General features: G+C 43.6%; 2 protein-coding genes across 13 annotated transcripts in view; one reads left to right on the forward strand and one right to left on the reverse strand.

The window, feature by feature from the left end:
- Positions 1–22957, reverse strand: part of LMNTD2 (lamin tail domain containing 2) — a 223700-nt gene that overhangs the window by 56663 nt on the left and 144080 nt on the right. For all 12 annotated transcript variants that reach the window (XM_056527122.1, XM_056527121.1, XM_056527120.1 and 9 more), the window contains one exon: positions 1264–1340. In XM_056527122.1, the coding sequence (XP_056383097.1) occupies positions 1264–1271 (8 nt within the window). In that variant the 5' untranslated portion in view covers positions 1272–1340. The remainder of the gene's footprint in view (positions 1–1263; positions 1341–22957) is intronic.
- Positions 6529–22957, forward strand: part of RASSF7 (Ras association domain family member 7) — a 232830-nt gene continuing 216401 nt past the window's right edge. Inside the window, exon 1 of the mRNA XM_056527106.1 lies at positions 6529–6622. The gene's annotated coding sequence lies outside the window, so the exon portion shown is untranslated. The remainder of the gene's footprint in view (positions 6623–22957) is intronic.

Genomic DNA, 22957 nt, shown 5'->3' on the forward strand with positions numbered 1-22957 from the left:
TTGCTGCTGAACTTTGAAGCACTCTGATGTCTTCCAAAAGTAAAAACAGGTCAACTTTATGATGCAAACATAAAGTAGACATATTGTATATCTGAATCAATATATAATTTATTTGGAATGTCTATTTTCCTTACAAGCAGAGAGTTTCAAAGCTATAAAAATGCAAAATTTTCAATTTTTTCAGAACATTTTAGATTTTTTCACCAGCAAATGATGCAGGTATCGACGAAAATTTACCACTAACATAAAGTAGAATATTTCACGAAAAAACAATCACGGAATCAAAATGAAAAGTAAAAGCATCCCAGAGTTATTAATGCTTAAAGTGACAGTGGTCAGATGTGCAAAAAATGCTCTGGTCCTTAAAGGGGTATTCCAGTAATTATCAATAATTATCAGTTGCTGAATTTGAGTTGTTGTTTTCTGTCTGGCAACACTGCTCTCTGCTGACATCTCTGCTTGTCTCGGGAACTGCACAGAGTAGAAGAGATTTGCTATGCGGATTTGCTTTTCAACTGGGCGGTTCCCAAGACACGTGTCATCAGAGAGCACTTAGAAAAGAACAACTCAACTTCAATAGCTCATAAGTACTGAAAGGATTACGTTTTTTTTAATAGAAGTAATTTACAAATCTGTTCAACTTTCTGGAGACAGTTGATGTATAAAAAAAAGTTTTTCCTGGATAACCCCTTTAAGGTGAAAATGGGCTTGGTCCTTAAGGGGTTAAAGGGGTACTCCGCTGAAACATTTTTTATTTTTATTTTTTTTAAATCATCTGGTGCCAGAAAGTTAAACAGATTTGTAAATGACTTCTATAAAAATGTTTTAATCCTTCTAGTACTTATAAGCTTCTGTATGCTCTACAGAAGTTCTTTTCTTTTTGAATGTCCTTTCTGTCTGACCACAGTGCTCTCTGCTGACACCTCTGTCCATTTTAGGAACTGTCCAGAATAGGAGAAAATCCCCATAGCAAACCACTCCTGCTCTGGACAGTTCCTGACATGGTCAGAGGTGTGGGTCGGGAAGGTGTGGGTCTTAGAGGTTGGACTTGTCCTATCCCTTAAGTCCTCAATTGCCGGTACACTGATCCACTTTTCCACTATACCGGAGAACTTCTGATATATTACTGATTCGGTGTTTGTTATGCAAAAGAAGAAACACTGACAGTTAAACTTTTTGTAAAATGAAGCCATTGTAAAATAAAGATTGGCTTTACATGCAGTACATGGGTACCAATGTGACAGACATATGGCTACACTGTACCTGTACATTTCGTGAACTGCTGGCTGTGCGACTGTCCTTGGTTGAGATTCTCGTCCTCTTCTTTTGTTGCATGTGACCTTCAACAACAGTCAAGTGTCATTAATATTGTAACCATAGAGAAAGCCTGCGCAGGCTCAGTAATATACATGGTAAAATAGATACATTGAGGGGCATTTATAATTATATATACACTGTTTTCACTGTCTATTTTGCGCAATCTTTTTTGCGCAATTCAGTTTTTTTTTATTATTTTTTGCGTAATTTTTATCACAGATTTATCGATTTATCAACTGCGTCTTTTCTCTTTACACGCACAAAGTCCTGATTTTAATGTGCATATATACACCATCAAGGAAGACACTTAAAATGTTATAAGAATAAGTCTAGCAAGTTCAGCAATATGTAATACATATTTAGATTAGACTCCGATCTGTACGGACTGTAGATCAAACTCCTGCTGTTCTTGATGAGTGCAGGAGATTGCACCTGTGTAGAGTGTAACCATGGTGAGTGTACAGCTAAGAATACCACTGTATGTGCAGGGAGGGAGAAGGAGATACAGCTGTTAGGTCTATGTATATGTGTGATCATGTGTATGCAGCAGAGCCGAGAGTGTGATCATGAGTATGCAGTAGAACTGAGTGTGTGACTATGTGTATGCAGCAGAGCTGAGTGTGTGATTGTGTATGCAGCAGAGCTGAGTATGTGCGTAGTCATGCATACACATAATCACACATTCAGCTCTGCTCCATGCACATGCCGCACACTAATTTCTACTACATGTACATGATCACACTCTCAGCTCTGGTACATGTACACAGTGTTTCCCAACCAGGGTGCCTCCAGCTGTTGCAAAACTGCAACTCACAGTATGCCAAATTTTGCAACACTTGGAGGCATTCTCGTTGGTGAACACTGATATAGAGGTAAGGGGACAGATTGTTTAGGAAAATTACATATTTTTTAAACCCAGACATTCTGTGTACTCTATAAAGATTTATGATTTTACTATTGTGCAGAGTTTTGTTCGGCGCACAATGCTGTTCCAGCACTTCTAGCTATGTGAGCAGTGTACTGCGGGAAAATGCCACAGCTCTGTGAAGTGTGCGGTAGAGAAGGAGTGCACGGTAGAGTGAGGTGGGGAGGTGTTTCTATATTTGCGCAAAATTTATCAAAAGATGCGCGCAACTTTTGTCAATTTTGAGCAAGAGTGTAAATTAGACAAGCAGTGTAAAGGGGTAGATCTGTGTCTATAATAGACATCTAATGATAAATGTCCCCTATTGAGCATAATAGGTGGGTCATATATAATTATAGATAGATAGATAGATATATAATATAAGTTGGTGGGTCATATATAATTGCCCCATAAACAGTAATATGCCGTATGAGCGTACTATTTTATATATATTTTACTTCTATTTTTATATTTGTTTTATAATGAAACACCACAAAAAAATTAATGCATTTGATTTCCAAGCCGGCTCTTCAAGAAGTGTTTGTGCCAGGATGCCAGGGTCTTTTTTTTTTCTTCGAATAACCTGAAGCGCTGACCTTCATAAGGTTTATTTAAAGACACAACAGCAACATGTTTCTTGCCCACAAAGGGCACTTGCTCAGGCAATGTGCATGCAATGTGCATGTGCGTATATCGTCATCTGTCTTCTACGGTAGCTGCGCCTGACTAAGATCCACTTTTTTCTGAGACGTTTGCTGTCATTACCAGCCGGTGAGCGAGGACCTGACCGGAGGATCTAGGCTGCATACAGATTTCACTTGTCTATACGCTATATGGTGGTGGGCCCTTGGCGCAACATCTTCTGGTAAGTAAAAGATTTTTGGTAAAATGTAAAGATTTACAAAGTACAGCACTAGGGGCGCGTGTGTCTTTTTTTCTCTTTTATCTTGTATTCTTTAGGCCTTTAAGAGTTTTTGCGTCTTGTACACAACAGAATCTGATGAGCAACTCTCTACTGCTGGGATCACCCAGTGGGGAAATCACCTTCTCTATATATATTATCCCATAAGGAACTCTGTTCAGTCATCTTTTTTAAAGGGGTACTCGTGACAGAAAGTTAAACAGATTTGTAAATTACTTCTATTAAAAAATCTTAACCCTTCCAGTACTTATTAGCGGCTGCATACTACAGAGGAAATTCTTTTCTTTTTTAATTTCTTTTCAGTCTGATCACAGTGACCACACCTCTGTCAGGAACTGTCCAGAGCAGGAAAAAATCCCCATACCAAACATATGCTGCTTTGGACAGTTTCTAAAATGGACAGAGGTGTCAGCAGAGAGTACTGTGGTCAGACAGAAAATAAATTTAAAAAGAAAAGAACTTCCTGTAGAGCATACAGCAGCTGATAAGTACTGGAAAGATTAACATTTTTAAATAGAAGTAATTTACAAATCTGTTTAAGGCTGGGTTCACACCACGTTTTGTGAAATACGGTTCCCGTATACGGCTGGGAGGAGGGGGGGCGGGGCTTAATCGCGGCGCCCGCACTCAGCCGTATTCGGGAACCGTGTTTAATGTATGTCTATGAGCCTCCGGTCGACCACGTTTTTGCCTGCGGTCGGGAAACCGCATACGTCCGAAAACGAAGCCACCCGGAGGCTGCGGTTCACTCCGGTCGGCTCATAGACATACATTAAATACGGTTCCCGAATGCGGCTGAGTGGGGTGGCGACGCGATTAAGCCCCCCCCCCCCTCCTCCCAGCCGTATACGGGAACCGTATTTAACAAAATGTGGTGTGAATCCAGCCTAACTTTCTGGCACCAGATGATTTAAAAAAAAAAAAAGTTTTTTCAGCGCACTACCCCTTTAACAACTTAAGGACCAAGCCCATTTTCACCTTAAGGACCAGAGTGTTTTTTGCACATCTGACCACTGTCACTTTAAGCATTAATAACTTTAACTTTTCATTCTGATTCCGTGATAGTTTTTTCGGGACATATTCTACTTTGTTAGTGGTAAAATTTTCATCTGAAGCCAATTGATAAATAAATAAATTGTTTTTCCACCAGAGTACCCCTTTAAGCATCCTGCTTCAGTAAATAGTAGACTAACCTTAGTTATGCTGGGATGTATCTCAATTCCCTGAGCATAGATCATCCATAATTGATCAGTGGGCACAGTGGCGTTGCGACCCGGGTGCGGGGGGTGCGGCCCGCACTGGGTGACACCAACCTAATGGGGTGACACCAAGACGCTCCGCAGCACCCCCCCATCTGTGCCCGACCGGCCTCCCATCCGTCAGCACCCCCCCCCCCCCCTGCGCTGTGTGTGCGGTGCGCCCGTCCGTCAGCAACCCCCCTGTTTCACCTTCACTGTGCGCCCGTCCGTCATCACACCCCCCCCCCCCTCACCTTCACCAGCACTGTGCCCGGCCTCCGCTCCCATGTCTGCGCCGGCCTGACGTCACACCGCATGGCCGCGCAGGAGGACGTCAGTTACGTCACTCGCACGGCGCCCGGTGAGAAGGAGCGCTGCGCTGGATGGGTGAGTGTGTATGTCTGTCTCTCTGTCTGTCTGTCTCTATCTTTGCTTGTGTGTGTGAGACTCTGTGTGTGTGACTGTGTGTATGTGACTGTGTGTGTGTGTGTGTGTGTGTGTATGTGACTCTGTGAGTGTGACTGTGTGTGTTTGTGTGACTCTCTGAGTGTGTGACTCTGTGTGTGTGTGACTGTGTGACAATGTGTGTGTGTCTGTCTGTGAGTGTGCGTCTCTCTGACTGTGTGTGTGTGTTTGTCTCTCTGTGTTGTATGTGTTTTTTTTTTTTTTTGTGTGTGTGTGGGGGGGGGGGGGGTTATAACCAGCGATCTATTGTGAGGAGACTTTGACCATTGTGGGGAACCTGCAAGGGAACCTGCGGCCTAATGTGGGGAAACTACTACCTAATGTGGGGAGTCTATGCTACCTAATGTGGGGAGTCTATGTTACCTTATGTGGGGAATCTGTGCTACCTAATGTGGGGAAATTGCTACCTAATGTGGGGTAACTGGTACCTACCTAATGTGGGGGAACTGGTACCAAATGTGGGGAATCTATGTTGCCTAATATGTGGAATAGATGCTACCTAATGTGGGGAAACTGCGACCTACCTAATGTGGGGGAACTGCTGCCTACCTAATGCTCCCCCCCTGGCAGTAGCACCCTCATCATCCACCAGCAACACTACCCCCCCCCCCCCCAGCAGCACCTCCATCAGCAGATCCTGATGGTGGATGATGGCGGTGCTCCTGCCAGGAGGATGATCCTGCCGATGGATGATGGGGGTGATACTGCCAGGGGGGATAGCCAGTAGCACCCTCATCATCCTCCAGCAACACCCCCCCAGTAGTAGCACCCCCATCATCCACTAGCAACACCACCAATACCCCCCTCCCGTGGTAATAGCATCAGCTAACGGATGTTGAGGGGTGTTACTGCAGTTGTGGTATTATATTCAGTGGGTGCACTGTATGGCAACGTTATATTCAGAGGGCGCAGTTTGTGGTAGTATTATATTCAGAAGGCGCAGTTTGTGGTAGTATTATATTCAGAGGGCGCAGTTTGTGGTAGTATTATTAGAGATGAGCGAACTTACTGTAAATTCGATTCGTCACGAACTTCTCGGCTCGGCAGTTGATGACTTATCCTGCGTAAATTAGTTCAGCCTTCAGGTGCTCCGGTGGGCTGGAAAAGGTGGATACAGTCCTAGGAAAGAGTCTCCTAGGACTGTATCCACCTTTTCCAGCCCACGGGAGCACCTGAAAGCTGAACTAATTTATGCAGGATAAGCCATCAACTGCCGAGCAGAGAAGTTTGTGACGAGTTGAATTTACTGTAGTTTGCTCATCTCTAAGTATTATATTCAGAGGGCGCAGTGGGTGGTAGTATTATATTCAGAGGGTACACTATGTGGCAGATTTATATTCAGGGGTACAGTATGTGGCAGATTTATATTCAGGGGTACAGTATGTGGCAGATTTATATTCAGAGGGTACAGTATGTGGCAGATTTATATTCAGAGGGCGCAGTTTGTGGTAGTATTATATTCAGAGGGCGCAGTGTGTGGTGGTATTATATTCAGTGGGTACAGTGTGTGGCAGATTTATATTCTGAGTGTACAGTATGTGTTGGTATTATATTCAGAATGTACAGTGTGTGGTAGTATTATATTCAGTGGGTATGGTGTATGGAAGGTTTATAATCAAAGAGTATAGTGTATAGTAGTATTATATTTAGAGGATACAGTGTCTGTCAGGTTTATAATAATACTTGTTTTCATATAGAGAATGAGAATGCGCTGACATAGTGAGGAGACGTCTGGGCGTCACATTCTGCAGAGAGAAGTTTTAGCTGGACCAGGCGGTATGTACCATCTGAATTAGATAATGGAAGACTATAGAGAAGACGTCACCTGTAATCACTGATATCATTGTGTATTCTCACTATAGAGAAGATGTCACCTGTAGTCACTGATATCATTGTATATTCTCCTCACTATAGAGAAGATGTCACCTGTAGTCACTGATATCATTGTGTATTCTCCTCACTATAGAGAAGACGTCACCTGTAGTCACTGATATCATTGTATATTCTCCTCACTATAGAGAAGACGTCACCTGTAGTCACTGATATCATTGTGTATTCTCCTCACTATAGAGAAGATGTCACCTGTAGTCACTGATATCATTCTGTATCCTCCTCACTATAGAGAAGATGTCACCTGTAGTCACTGATATCATTGTACATTCTCCTCACTATAGAGAAGACGTCACCTGTAATCACTGATATCATTGTGTATTCTCCTCACTATAGAGAAGACGTCACCTGTAATCACTGATATCATTGTACATCCTCCTCACTATAGAGAAGACGTCACCTGTAGTCACTGATATCATTGTGTATTCTCCTCACTATGTTCTATCAGAGCTGTAGTCACTTGTCAGTTCTACAGTTAGGTCAGTGAAACTACAACTCCCAGCATAACCTCACCACTGCTCAAAGGGGTACTCTACTGGAAAACATTTTTTTTAATCAGCTGGTGCTACAAAGTTCAACAGATTTGTAAATTACTTCTATTTAAAAATCTTAATCCTTCCAGTACTTATTAGCTGCTGTATAAGCGATTCACAGGAAGCTATTTTCTTTTTTTATTTATTTTCTGTCTGACCACAGTGCTCTGTGCTGGCACCTCTGTCCATGTCAATAACTGTCCATAGTAGGAGCAAATCCCCATAGCAAACCTATCCTGCTCTGGACAGTTCCTGACATGGACAGAGGTGTCAGCAAATAGCACTGTGCTCAGACTGGAAAGAACTACACAACTTCCTGTGGAGCATACACCAGCTTATAAGTACTGTAAGTATTAAGATTTTAAATAGAAGTAATTTAAAAATCTGTTTAACTTTCTGGCACCAGTTGATATAAAAGTAAATGTTTTCCAGTGGAGTACCCCTTTAAGTAATTCTGGGAGCTGTATATTTCAATGGTGAAAACTTCTTTAACACTTTCCTATTCTGTGGCAACTGGTATATCTGATTATTATACTGGAATTTCTCACAATGCGCTACAACAGTGGTGTCTGTCACAACAGGCTAAAAACTTACTGGGGGGAGGGGGTAGGTATGGAGTTGACACCATTTTCTACCGCACCGGGTGACACCAACCCTAGCAACGCCACTGAGTGGGCACCCAAGCTTTGGGACTTGCCACAATCAGCACAATAATGCTTCTGCTTTGCTTTTAACCAAATTAATTGCAACTTGTCACATTCATCTATAAGCACCACAGCACCTCCTTTCTGGTCCACAGGAGTGCAGAGGATTCTTATTGGTTGTCTATTAGACTCTATTGATTTGTCCTGTGTGTGCAATAGTAACAACGTATATTACTCTGCAAATAAAAGTGGATGTAAACATGTTCTGTACATGTAGAAGGCCTTAGAATAATTCCTCAGATGGGGTGTATATATATCTGTAGTAGTATCAGGCTGGGACTCCTATATATAAAGCAGAATGTCATTTTAAGAGCGGAAAAGACATAAGGGTACAGTGTATAAAAGTATATTAAAGAATGTAAACTTATACCTATACTGGAATATAGATATCAGACTGAGAGATGCATTGTACAGGAGGGAAGCATGTATACTCTGCTCCTGGCATCAAACATCATTAGTGGAATTCCTTGTGCTGTAGGTGTTCAGACTACATGAATTATTGCTACATGACAGGGCAGAACATTTTACACTCCAGGTACATAAAATATAACGTGCCTTGGGGTTTTCTCATGGAGATGCAATCTTTGGGCTTCTGGTACAGTTCCAAAAATCAGCCATACATCTGTATGTACTTGTCCTTGTGCATTACACTCTGTCCTTTTATATGTGGAGGCATTTTTCCTTATATTAACATAAAGTCATCTAGAGCTTGAATAAAAACGAGGCCTCACTTCGTGTCATGGCAGCGTACAAGATTCAGATACTGAAGGCTATGCTTCTTGGCTTTAGGCTACATTCCCATGGCTGAGGTTTTTTTTATACCTAAAGCCATGATGGAGCACCCTTAGAAGGGGTATGTTTTAATACAGTAGAAAAAAATCATAGCATGTTTCTTTGCAGTGCGCATTACTTTAAGAACCGAACATGCCAGACGTACTTCACCCAACAAACAGGGACCACTATTTGTAGCCTTCTATGTATAGATCTGCCACCTGCAATGGACCTCATGTTGCTTTCACACCACAGTATTTTGATCCATATTTCGCATTATTCGTTCTAGAACAACAATGTTTTTGCTTACTGTGGTGCCCATGAGGAAGACAGGTGGAGTAGTCACTCTGACAAAATATAGGGTAGTGTCACATGCAGCAGGGTGGTCTTGCTAATCTGGCAGGTCCCTCTGTTAGCTTGGTCAAAAGAGTGGAAAAGGGTGAAAGGCGCTCCGTGTGTAGAATCTCAGGGTCAAATGGGGGGGGGGGAGGAACAATCCTGAGACGTAATAGGAAGATGGGTGGCTGAGGAAACAGGATTGAATCAGGCACTGGACAATTAAGTGCAGGGGAACAGCAGGTGTAAATGCCAGGTTGGTTTATTCAACAAGAATGCAACGTGTTTCGTCGCATCCATGGCAGTGAAACGCATTTCATCCTTGTTGAATAAACCAACCTGGCTTTTACACCTGATGTTCCCTTGCACTTATTCGTCCAGTGCCTGATTCAATCCTGTTTCCTCAGTCACCAATCAACCTTTGTAGTGGGGAGTCTAACACGGTTTAAACAGTTCTTGTCTAGGGATGCACTTATAATGTTACATGCAATAATGAAGTTTCAACCACTCTTATAAGTTGCAGACAAGTATGCATTTTACTGTAATGACTGTGAAGAATAAAGATATCAAGACATCAAAGTCACTTTGGCACAGGGTTGCAAACATACAGTACTTTAAGGTTTATGTGTGAAAAGTTGGTCACTGTTTCCTTTAGGTAAGTGTCATGATAGGTTGAAAACAGTGCAGCCCTACTCTTACCCCAACCAATAATACCTACTTGGACAATACACCATAAATGGTGACAGTCCCTAAACTTACTACATGCTAAATGGTGGGTCAGACAGGCCAGAACAAAGTCATAATACCAAGAGGGGTGACCAGAAACACTCCTGAGGGTCATAACCAAGAGGACAGCACAGGAGATATCAGAACACAGACATGGCTTAACCAGGAAGTCAAGGTAAAGGTTCAAATTGGAAGACAGAGGCAAAGTCAGGTATAGACAGAAGTCAGCTCCAAAAATGCAGTCAAACCTGAGAGGAAATGCTTGTGACAGGATAAAACCACACTGAGGAAGGCAGACCTTTGCTTAAAGGGGTACTCCGGTGAAAACCTTTTTTCTTTTAAATCAACTGGTGGCAGAAAGTTAAACATATTTGTAAATTACTTCTTAATCCTTCCTGTGTTTATTAGCTGCTGAATACTACAGAGGAAATTATTTTCTTTTTGGAATGCTCTCTGATGACATCACAAGCACAGTTCTCTCTGCTGACATTATTATAATAAGTCTTTATTTATTGTTGTCCTTAGTGGGATTTGAACCCAAGTCCCCAGCACTGCAAGGCAGCAGTGCTAACCACTGAGCCACCATGCTGCCCTTAGCATACATCTGCTATGCATGGGTGCTAAAATGGACAGAGATGTCAGCAGAGAGCACTGTTCTCGTGATGTCATCAGTGTTCCAAAAAGAAAGGAATTTCCTCTGTAGCATTCAGCAGCTAATAAGTACTGGAAGGATTAAGATTTTTTAATAGAAGTAATTTACAAATATGTTTAACTTTCTGCCACCAGTTGATTTAAAAGAAAAAAGGTTTTCACCGGAGTACCCCTTTAAATGTTCCTCAATTTGGAGGTGTGAGTGCCAAAGCTGACTGGCCCAACACCCTCACCTACTGCTGGCCATGTCAGACAGTAAAGAGCGGTTCAGCAAAGAGTAAAGAGTGCTATTTGGGTATTCTAGAGACTGCAGACTAAACAACTATGCATTCCGTGCGGAGTCCACAGAAAGAAGGAACATGTTCATTCTTTCTGCGGACACAGAATTCGGAATTTCCATGCCAGAAACATCTGAGGTGTGAATGTAGCCGAACAGTAACCCCCACACCTTCATGAGGAACCTCAGGACCCTTAGCAGACATATTGGAGTGATCCCTATGAAACTTTTTAATCAACTTGTCAGCATATAGATCTTATGCAGAACCCTAGTCCTTTTCTCAGGACCATAACCTTTCCAATAATTAAGATACTGATGAAAGGCCCCTTTAACCTTTCTACAATCTAGAATCCTGGAAACCTTGTACTTTAATTCCCCCTCCACAATCTCAGTAACGAGGATCCCAGTGATCAGACAGTTATTACCTTCCAGTCCTTTATCCTGGGCCATAAATGTCATTTGTGGGAAAACCCTTCACAACAATTACTAGTGTTATTAAAATGCACTGTATGTGTATTACCGTGTATACTGTTATCATTGTGCATAAGAACCCACCTCCTCCTAATTAATAGGCTTGACTGTATTCACACGCTAGCACTAAACCTGCTGTGAGTTACAGTACCATTCATCCATTCATTTGAATGGGTGCCAGGACAGTCTGCAATAGTGTCAGATTTGCGGACTGTTGGCACACCCATTGAAATGAATGTTAACATAACTCGCAGGTGGTTTCCCACAGTGGGAAACCCGCTGCTAGTTAAAAGCGCGTGAACGCACCCTAAGGGTACATTCACAAGGGCGTTCACACAGACTTTGCTACCATTGACTTCAACAGAGGCAGATTTGCAGATTTTACTTCGGGCCCATTATAGTCAATGGTTGCAAAATCCCCTGCGGATTTTCTGCGGCAAATATCCACCAGTGTGAACGTTCCCACATGCCGCATTTTGCTGCGTATTTGCTGCTGCATATTTTCTTTCTCATTGAAATTCAATGGGAAAGAAAATACGTAGCAGCAAATACGCAGCAAAATACGGCGCGTGGGAATGTGCCCTGAGGGTGCAAAAACGCCAATAAAAATGCCAAATCTGCCCCATGGCGGCCAGATGTTAGCTGCAAGTCAATAGGAAAAACACGAAAGGCCTTTTCCACTTGGCGTTTTTAAAATTTTTTATCCTTTTGGCATTTTTTCTCCTCTTTGGCGTAGTCCTGCTCCATGGCAGTTTTTCAAAATCACAGCATGTGTAGACTATGACGTTTTTTTCACTGAAATCTTGGCGTAGAAGTCTATGGGAATGAAAATAAATGCCAAGAAAAAGGCCATGTGGGGTTTTAACTTTGGCGTTTTTGCTGGCGGTTTTTATTCTTTTTTGGACTTTAGCAAACCAGAAAAGGGATGGAGATAACTTTTTTTTAATTAAATTTCGTAGGGTACCATTAAAAAAAAATTAAAAAAAATATACAGTTGGAATGGAAAAAAAATTTAACAAAATTTATACTTTTTAGAATAAAATTTTCATAAATTTTTTACCCCTTAAAGACTTTTCTGTTTTTGCACTTTCATTTTTTCCTCCTTACCTTTTAAAAATCATAACCCTTTAAATTTTGCACCTACAGACCCATATGATGGTTTTTATTTGCGCTACCGATTCTACTTTGTAATGACATCAGTCATTTTACCCAAAAATCTACAGCAAAATAAAAAAAAAATCTATTTTGTAAATTTTGGAGGCTTCCATTTCTAAGCAGTGCCTTTTTCTGTAAAAAATGGCTTTAAACAGGAAAAAAACAGATAAAAAAATCTTTATTCTGTAGGTCTATACGATTAAAATGATTTTGTCGTACTTATGAAAAAAAAATCATAACTACATGCAGGAAAATTACCACGTTTAAAATTGTCCTTGTCTGACCTCTATAATTTAAAAAAAACATTTTTGTTTTGATCGGACTTTTTGATCGCTTTTTATTCATGGTGTAAAATGTGACCAAAAATACGCTATTTTGGACATTGGAATTTTTTTACTTGTACGTCATTGACCGTGCAGTTTAACAATATGTTTTTATAGTTCGGACATTACACACGCGGCGATACCACATATGTTTATATTCATTTTTATTTACATAGGTTTTTTTTTATGGGAAAAGGGGGGTGATTCAAACTTTCATTAGGAAAGGGGTTAAATCACATTTATTAACTATTTATTTTTGCAATGTTATAGTCCCCATAGGGGACTATAACATGCAGTACATTGATTGCATGTACTGATCAATGCTATGCCATAGCATTGCATTGATCAGTGTTATCGGCAATCGATTGCTCAAGCCTGGATCTCAGGCTTAGAGCAATCAATCGCTGATCGGATGCCGAGGAGGAAGGTAGGGACCCTCCTTTAACCATGGTGGTTACTTTCACTTTAGACGCGGCAATCAACTTTGATCGCCGTGTCTGAAGGGTTAATACCGGGCATCACCACGATCGGTGATGTCCGGTATTAGCCACGGGTCCCGGCCACTCGTTAGCCACGGAGACCGACCCGATATGACGCAGTCACCAGGGGGCCCCCGCTTTATATTACGGGAGCCAGCGCAGGACATAAATAAATGTTCTGTGTCATTAAGGGGTTAAACAGGGACCAATTTATGTGGGTGGGCAGGGATCTAAAAATGTAGCCAACAATATTAAAAATGTAGTAAGGGGCCATTTAATTGTAAAAATAATATATTTTTTATAATTAATTTTGTGAAACTTTTTATTAGTAATGTATTTTAATTGTGTTTAATAATAAGTGTGTGATTTTTTTAAACTTTTTTTCTTTATTTTTTACATTTTTTTAGGTACTACTACTACTACTCCCTGGGAGTAGTAGTACCTGTACTAATAGACAGATCGCCCCGGGTGTCACTGCTGACACCCGCTACTATCCTCCTGTATAATCTATAGAAGCGGGCTGCACTTCTCCGCTCCCCTGCACTGTACTCTGTGATGTGAAGTTCTCTTCACATCACAGATTCATATTTCCCACTGAGAGAGGTGATTGGCCGGATGGTTCCGGCCAATCGCAACTCTCAGGGGTATATATGAATCTGTGATATGAAGAGAACTTCACCTCACAGACTACAGTGCCGGAAAGGGGACCAGAGAAGTGCGGCCGGCTGCCCGCTTCTATAGCTTATACATATGTCAGAAGTGACACCCGCTGCGATCTGTCTATTAATGAAGGTACTACAGCTCCCAGCATGAGCAGAGTTTGCTCCATGTTAGGAGCAGTAGTACCTGCAGTTAGGGACAGATCACAGCGGGTGTCACTCCTGACACCCGCTGCGATCTTCCTTCATCCTTCTGAGATGCAGAGCAGCTTTCTTCTGCGCTCTGCACTATACTCCGGGCCTGCCAGTGATGTGAATATAAATTCACATCACTGATTCATATTTTCCACTGAGAGCGGTGATTGGCTGAACCATCCGCCCAATCACCACTCTGAGTTGCAAATATGAATCATATGAATATAAATTCACATCACTGGCAGGCCGGAGTATAGTGCAGAGATGCGGAGGGCAGGAGAAAGACGCTCCGCATCTCTGCAATATAAAGGACGGTTGCATCGGGTGTCAGGAGTGACACCTGGGGCGATCTGTCTATTAGTACAGGTACTACTGCTCCCAGCATGGAACAGTCTGTTCCATGCTGGCATTAGTAGTAGTACCTAAATGTAAAAAAAAGTAGAAGAAAAAAGTTAAAAAGGTAAAAAAACACACTTTATTAAACACATAATAAAAAATACATTACTAATAAAGAGTTTCACAAAATTAATTATAAAAAATATATTATTTTTACAATTAAATGCCCCTTTTATACATTTTTAATATTGCCGACTACATTATATAGGTCGCTGCTGCCCACATAAATTGGTCCCTGTTTAACCCCTTCATGACCCAGCCCATTTTCACCTTCAGGACCTGGGCATTTTTAGAAAATCTGACCACTGTCACTTTAAACATTAATAACTCTGGAATGCTTTTACTTATCATTCTGATTCCGAGAATATTTTTTCGTGACATATTCTACTTTATGTTATTGGTAAAATTTCACTGATATTTGCATCTTTTCATGGTAAAAAATCTAAAAATTTCATGAAAATTTTGAAAATTTTGCATTTTTCTAACTTTGAAAGTCTCTGCTTAAAAGGAAAATGGATATTCCAAATAAACTACATATTGATTCACATATACAATATGTCTACTTTGTGTTTGCATAAAAAAATTGACAAGTTTTTACTTTTGGAAGACACCAGAGGGCTTCAAAGTTCCGCAGCAATTTTCCAATTTTTCTCAAGATTTTCAAAATCGTAATTTTTCAAGGCCCAGTTCAGGTTGGAAGTGGATTTTAAGGGTCTTCATATTAGACATACCCCATAAATGACCCCATTATAAAAACTGCACCCCCCAAAGTATTCAAAATGACATTCAGTAAGTGTTTTAACCCTTTAGGTGTTTCACAGGAATAGCAGCAAAGTGAAGGAGAAAATTCTAAATCTTCATTTTTTACACTCGCATTTTATTGTAGACCCAATTTTTGAATTTTTACAAGGGGTAAAAGGAGAGAAAACACCCTAAAATTTGTAACCCAATTTCTCTCGAGTAAGGAAATACCTCATATGCGTATGTAAAGTGTTCGGCGGGCGCAGTAGAGGACTCAGAAGGGAAGGAGCGACAATGGGATTTTGGAGAGTGAGTTTTTCTGAAAGGGTTTCTGGGGGGCATGTCCCATTTAGGAAGCCCCTATGGTGCCAGAACAGTGGACCCCCCCACATGTGACCCCATTTTGGAAACTATACCCCTCATGGAATTTAATAAGGGATGCAGTGAGCATTTACACCCCACTGGCGTTTGACAGATATTTGAAACAGTGGACTGTGCAAATCAAAAATTTTATTTTTCATTTTCACAGACCACTGTTCCAAAAATCTGTCATACACCAGTGGGGTGTAAATGCTCACTGCACCCCTTATTACATTCCGTGAGGGGTGTAGTTTCCAATTGGGGTCACATATGGATATTTATTGTTTTGCGTTTGTCAGAACTGCTGTAACAATCAGCCACCCCTGTGCAAATCGCCTCAAATGTACATGGTGCACTCTCCCTTCTGGGCCTTGTTGTGCGCCCCCAGAGCACTTTGCGCCCACATATGGGGTATCTCCGTACTCGGGAGAAATTGCATTACAAATTTAGAGGGTCTTTTTTTCCCTTTTACCTCTTGTGAAAATGAAAAGTATATGGCAACACCAGCATGTCAGTGTAAAAAATTTATTTTTTTACACTAACATGCTGGTGTAGACCCCAACTTCACCTTTTCATAAGGGGTTAAAGAAGAAAAAGTCCCCCAAAATTTGTAAGGCAATTTCTCCCGAGTACGGCGATACCCCATATGTGTCCCAAAACTGTTGCCCTGAAATACGACAGGGCTCCAAAGTGAGAGAGCGCCATGCGCATTTGAGGCCTGAATTAGGGATTTGCATAGGGGTGGACATAGGGGTATTCTATGCCAATGATTCCCAAACAGAGTGTCTCCAACTGTTGCAAAACTCCCAGCATGCCTGGACAGTCAATGGCTGTCCGGCAATACTGGGAGTTATTATTTTGCAACAGCTGGAGGCTCCGTTTTGGAAACAGTAGTGTACCAGATGTTTTTCATTATTTTGGGGAGGGGGGGCTGTGTAGGGATATGTGTATATGTAGTGTTTTTTACTTTTTATTTTAGGTTAGTGTCAGTGTAGGGTAGTGTTTTTAGGGTACAGTCACATGGGCAGAGGTTCACAGCAAGTTTGCCGCTGGAAGTTTGAGCTGCAGCGCAAAATTTGCGCCATCTCAAACTTGCAGCACTCACTGTAAACCTCCGCCCATGTGAGTGTACCCTGTACATTCACATTGGGGGGAGGGGGCAAACATCCAGCTGTTGCAAACTCCGAGCATGCCCTTTGGCTGTCCGTGCATGCTGGGAGTTGTAGTTTTGCAACAGCTGGAGGAACACTGGTTTGGAAACACTAAGTTAAGTAATAAACTTTCAAGTGTTTTGCAACCAAACTTAGTGTTTCCAAACCAGTGTGCCTCCAGCTGTTGCAAAACTATAACTCCCAGCATGCACTGACAGACCATGCATGCTGGGAGTTATAGTTTTGCAACAATTGCAACAGCTGGAGGCACTGAGGTAGGAAACGGACAATGTTTCCCAACTAGTGTGCCTCCAGTTGTTGCAAAACTACAACTCCCAGCATGCCCAGACTGCCCAGGCATGCTGGAAGTTGTAGTTCGGCAATATCTGAAGGATCAGATGTTGCCGAACTACAACTTCCAGCATGCTTGGGCAGTCTGGGCATGCTTGGAGTTGTAGTTTTGCAACATCTGGAGGTCCACAGTTTGGAGACCACTGTATAATGGTCTCCAATCTGTGCTCTTCCAGATGTTAGAAAACTACAACTCCCAGCATGCCTGGACAGACTGAGCATGCTGAGATTTGTAGTTTTGCAACATCTGGAAGAGCACAGATTGGAGACCATTATACAGTGGTCTCCAAACTGAGGACCTCCAGATGTTGCAAAACTACAACTCCCAGCATGCCCAGAAAGCCAAAGGCTGTCTGGGCATGCTGGGAGTTGCAGTTTTGAAACTCCCAGAGGCAGCAGTGAGATCGCTTTACGGCGATCTCACTGCTTCCAATGAAGATGCCGCACTGCTGCCGGAAACTCACCTCCGGGACGCAGGGCCGTCGGGACCGCATGGAGGACGTCGCTCGCGCTGGGACCGCTCGGGACATCGCATGGCCGGGTAAGTGACGCCGGGGGACGGGTCAGGGACACTTAGCAGAGCGGTGTGTGTCCCGATCCCCGTGATCGGGACTCACACACCGCGCTGCTAAGTATTCTGATTTGACCAGCTGATAGCAGCGATCGCTGGGGGGGGGGGGTGGGGGATTAAACCCCCCGTGGTCGCATGGTAAGATGGCTGGCTATCAGTGATAGCCACCATCTTTCCGGGCGCTGCGGGATGCCGCGAGTAGCGGCAAAAATATTCATGACGTACCTGTATGTCATGGGTCGGGAACACCTTGCCACCCATGACATACAGGAATGTCATAGGTCGGGAAGGGGTTAAAAAAGTACAAAAATGTTGTTTTTCCATCCCTACTGCATCCTTTTTTTTGTTTTTGTTTTTTTAATTCTTAAAAAGACTCCAAAGGGGCCAAAAATGCAGTTTTCACACAAAGGCAGAAACGCAAGAAAAAAAATCCCAAACACATGAAAATGCTGTGGCGTTTTTTCTGGCATTTTTTTTATTGCCATGTGGAAACTTAGCCTCAGGGTACGTTCCAACGTGCAGCATCTGCGTATTATGCTGCGTATTTTCTGCTTCTTATTTTCCTACCCATTGAAGTCAAGTAAACAGCAGACACTGCACGTGGGAATGTTCCCTTAGGGCTCGGTCACACGAGTGGATTTTGTTGCTTATGTTAGTGCAGATTTTGCTGCTTATTTTCAACTGCTTTTTTTCTACTGCTTTGTTTTTTTTGGCAAGTCAATGATAAAATAAGCAGCAGAAAATAAAAAGCAAAAGATCAGCTGCAGAAAATTCGCACAAAAAATCTGCTTGTGTGAACGAGCTCTTATTATGAATCCACTTCTGTCTTTAGTTTAAGAATTTAAAGAGAAACTGCTGCATGTGTTTAAAAAAGCACTGTGTAAGACAACAACACGAATGGCATTTTTATAGTGTTGCAAATCAGTTGCCCATAGCAACCAATCAGCTTGTGTTAGGATTCGGCTAGCTGGATGTGGATCCTCTGTGTCAGCGAGGGATTGGCGTGGACCGTGTCGGTGGACCGATTCTAGGGATGCTACTGGTTTTCACCAGAGCCCGCCGCAAAGCGGGATGGTCTTGCTGCGGCGGTAGCAACCAGGTCGTATCCACCGGCAACGGCTCAACCTCACTGACTGATGAGAAGGCGTGGGACAGAAGGACTAGGCAGAGGCAAGGTCAGATGTAGCAGAAGGTCGGGGCAGGCGGCAAGGTTCGTAGTCAATGAGGATAGCAGGAGATCTGGAACACAGGCTTTGGACAACACTAAACGCTTTCACTGGCACAAGGCAACAAGATCCGGCAAGGAAGTGCAGGGGAAGTGAGGTAATATGGAAAGGGAGCAGGTGGAAGCTAATTAGGCTGATTGGGCCAGGCACCAATCACTGGTGCACTGGCCCTTTAAATCTTAGAGAGCTGTAAGGAGCGGAGCTGGCGCGCGCCAGGACGTGACAGCCGGGGACCGGGACAGGTGAGTGACTTGGGACGCGATTCGCGAGCGGGCACGTCCCGCTATGCGAATCGCATCCCCGCCGGCAATGTCAGTGCAGCGCTCCCGTTCAGCGGGTCTCACCGGGGCGCTGCAGAGAGAGGAACGCCGCAAACGCTTCGGGGAGGAGCAGGGACACGGAGCGCTCGGCGTAACAGTACCCCCCCCCCCTTAGGTCTCCCCCTCTTTTTGTCGGGATGTTTCTTCATCCGGGATGAGGCCTGTATGAGGGATTTTTTTAGTCTCTTTCCAGATGGTGGAGAAGTCCCTGGAAACCTCATCAACAGCGGGCAAACCAGAAGGCGTGGGAGTGGGGAGGGGGGAAGAGGGTGAAGCTGGGCACGGGGCAAAGTGTTACCAGGACGGGGGCTATGAGGAGGAGACACAGCATAGTCCTGATAGGCCTTGGGGAGACCAGGTAAAGGAGGAGACACTGAGGTTTGACTGACGGGACTGGGAGCAGACGTGAGGCAATTTTTATGGCAAGAAGCACCCCAGCTCTTGATCTCCCCGGTGGTCCAATCAAGGGTAGGAAAGTGGCGTTGGAGCCATGGCAGACCAAGGAGGACTTCAGAGGTGCAGTTGGGCAAAACAAAGTTAAATTTTTTCGTGATGCCGTCCAATGCTCATGAGCAGGGGTTCTGTGCGGTAACGCACAGTGCAGTCCAATTTCACTCCGCTGACCGAGGAAATGTAGAGCGGCTTGACGAGACGGGTCAGCGGGATGCAGAACTTATTCACCAAAGAGGCCAGAATAAAATTTCCAGAAGAACCAGAGTCCAAGAAGGCCGCGGCTGAGAAGGAGGAGTTGGCAGAAGGAGAAATCCGCACGGGCACGGTGAGACGTGGAGAAGCAGACTTCGTACCAAGAGACGCCACACCCACGTGAGCTGGGTGCGTGCGTGCGTTTCCCAGACGTGGAGGGCGAATAGGGCAATCCACCAAAAAGTGTTCAGTACTAGCGCAGTACAGACATAAATTTTTATCCCTACGGCGAGTCCTCTCTTCATGGGTCAGGCGAGACCGATCCACTTGCATAGCCTCCTCGGCGGGAGGCACAGGGGTAGATTGCAAAGGATACTGTGAGAGAGGTGCCCAGAGATCAAGGTCTTTTTCCTGGCGGAGCTCCTGGTGTCTCTCAGAAAAACGCATGTCAATGCGGGTGGCCAAATGGATAAGTTCTTGCAGGTTGGCAGGAATCTCTCGTGCGGCCAGCACATCCTTGATGTTACTGGATAGGCCTTTTTTAAAGGTCGCGCAGAGAGCCTCGTTATTCCAAGATAATTCGGAAGCGAGAGTACGAAATTGGATGGCGTACTCGCCTACTGAAGAATTACCCTGGACCAGGTTCAGCAGGGCAGTCTCGGCAGAAGAAGCTCGGGCTGGTTCCTCGAAGACACTACGGACTTCAGCGAAGAAGGACTGGACTGTGGCTGTGGCAGGATCATTGCGGTCCCAGAGCGGTGTGGCCCAAGACAAGGCCTTTAAAGACAGAAGACTCACTACGAACGCCACCTTAGACCGTTCTGTAGGAAATTGGTCCGAGAACATCTCCATATGTAGGGAACATTGAGACAAGAATCTAGAGTCCCCATCAAATTTGTCCGGCAGGGACAAGCGGAGGCTAGGAGCGGCCAGTCGCTGCGGAGGAGGTGCAGGAGCTGGCGGAGGAGATGGTTGCTGCTGTAGCAGTGGCAGAAGTTGCTGTAACGTGGCGGTCAACTGCAACAGCTGCTGTCCTTGTTGGACAATTTGCTGCGATTGCTGGGCGACCACCGTGGGTAGGTCAGCGAGACTTGGCAGCGGCACCTCAGCAGGATCCATGGCCGGATCTACTGTTATGATTCGGCTAGCTGGATGTGGATCCTCTGTGTCAGCGAGGGATTGGCGTGGACCGTGTCGGTGGACCGGTTCTAGGTATGCTACTGGTTTTCACCAGAGCCCGCCGCAAAGCGGGATGGTCTTGCTGCGGCGGTAGCAACCAGGTCGTATCCACCGTCAACGGCTCAAACTCGCTGACTGCTGAGAAGGCGTGGGACAGAAGGACTAGGCAGAGGCAAGGTCAGACGTAGCAGAAGGTCGGGGCAGGCGGCAAGGTTCGTAGTCAATGAGGATAGCAGGAGATCTGGAACACAGGCTTTGGACAACACTAAACGCTTTCACTGGCACAAGGCAACAAGATCCGGCAAGGAAGTGCAGGGGAAGTGAGGTAATATGGACAGGGAGCAGGTGGAAGCTAATTAGGCTGATTGGGCCAGGCACCAATCACTGGTGCACTGGCCCTCTAAATCTCAGAGAGCTGGCGCGCGCGCGCGCGCCCTAAGGAGCGGAGCTGCGCGCGCCAGGACGTGACAGCCGGGGACCGGGACAGGTGAGTGACTTGGGACGCGATTCGCGAGTGGCCGCGTCCCGCTATGCAAATCGCATCCCCGCCGGCAATGTCAGTGCAGCGCTCCCGGTCAGCGGGTCTGATCGGGGTGCTGCAGAGAGAGGAACGCCACGAGCGCTCCGGGGAGGAGCAGGGACCCGGAGCGCTCGGCGTAACAGCTTGTTTCTTTTATTTTTAACAAGACCTCTGCAACATAAAAAAAGCTATGTGATTGGTTGCTATGGGCAACTGTGCAACTTTTCCTCTGCACAGGTTTTGATAAGGAGTATAAACGGGGCAGAAAAAACACAACCAAAAAATAAATTTGCATTTTAGGCTAAGTTCTTACTGTTTTTTTTTTTATTTATTTTTTTGTGGCCCAAAAAAACACAAGGAAAAAAAATGAATGAGTGAGTAGTAGTACCACGTAAAAAATAAAGAAAAAGGGAAAAACACACACACACACATTTTTATTAATGTCGGCTATATTTTTAGTGCCCTGCCCGCTTACATAAATTGATCCCTGTTTAAAAATTTAGAAAAATGTTGTTATAAAAATGATACATTTCGTTGAATAAATTTTTTTCCATCACTACTGTATCTTTTTTTAATTTTTTTTAATGGTACCCTACGAAATGTTATTAAAAAAAAGGTATCTCCAGCACTTTTTTTGGATCGCTAAAGTCCACAAGAGAATAAAAGCCGCCTGAAAAAAAGCCAAAGTTAAAACCCACATGGGGTTTTTCTTGGTGTTTTTTTTTACTCCCAAAGACTTCTATGGGAGAAAAACACCACGATTTCAGGGGAAAAAATGCCATAGGCTCAACATGCTGCGATTTTGCAAAACCGCCAAGGAGCTGCAAAAACTCCAAAAAAGAGTGAAAAAACGCCAAAAGGATTAAAACTGAAAAACGGCAAGTGGAAAATAGAATTTTGCGGCAGAATTGGCATTTTTCTTGGCGTTTCCACCCCCCCCCAAAAAAAAAAAAAAAACAAGTGGAATTCCAGCCGAAGGGATTGATTACATACCACTTTTGTTGGACATTTTCTTGGCCAGAAAAAATCGTGTAAATAGGTATGTAGAATAGATATTTTTTCTCTGGCGTTTTATATCCTGTTATGTGATTTATTCATGTAAGTCATCAAATGACTCAAGGATTTATTTCGAAGAATCAGGATGCGTTTTCACTTGGAAGTTTTTTTTTTTTTTTTTTTTGGAAAGCCAGAAGTGGATCCAGTAGGAAGGAGAAGTATAAGTCCTTACTTTATACTGTAGTTCCCATTCTTTTTTAATACACTTCTGACTTTGACTCAAAAACTGCAGTGCCAGTTTAAAAAAAAAAAAAAAGGCCAAGTGGAAATACACATTGCTTTTGCTTTTATTGGTCTTTTATTTCCTCCCATAGAAGCCCAAGGGGGAATCACAAATTCCCTTTGAAGGGGTACTCCTGTGGAAAATCTTTATTTTTTTTTTTTATCAACTGGTGCCAAAAAAAACTAAAAAGATTTGTAAATTA

This window comes from Hyla sarda, chromosome 6 (genome assembly GCF_029499605.1).
Source record: "Hyla sarda isolate aHylSar1 chromosome 6, aHylSar1.hap1, whole genome shotgun sequence".
Classification (NCBI taxonomy): domain Eukaryota; kingdom Metazoa; phylum Chordata; class Amphibia; order Anura; family Hylidae; genus Hyla; species Hyla sarda.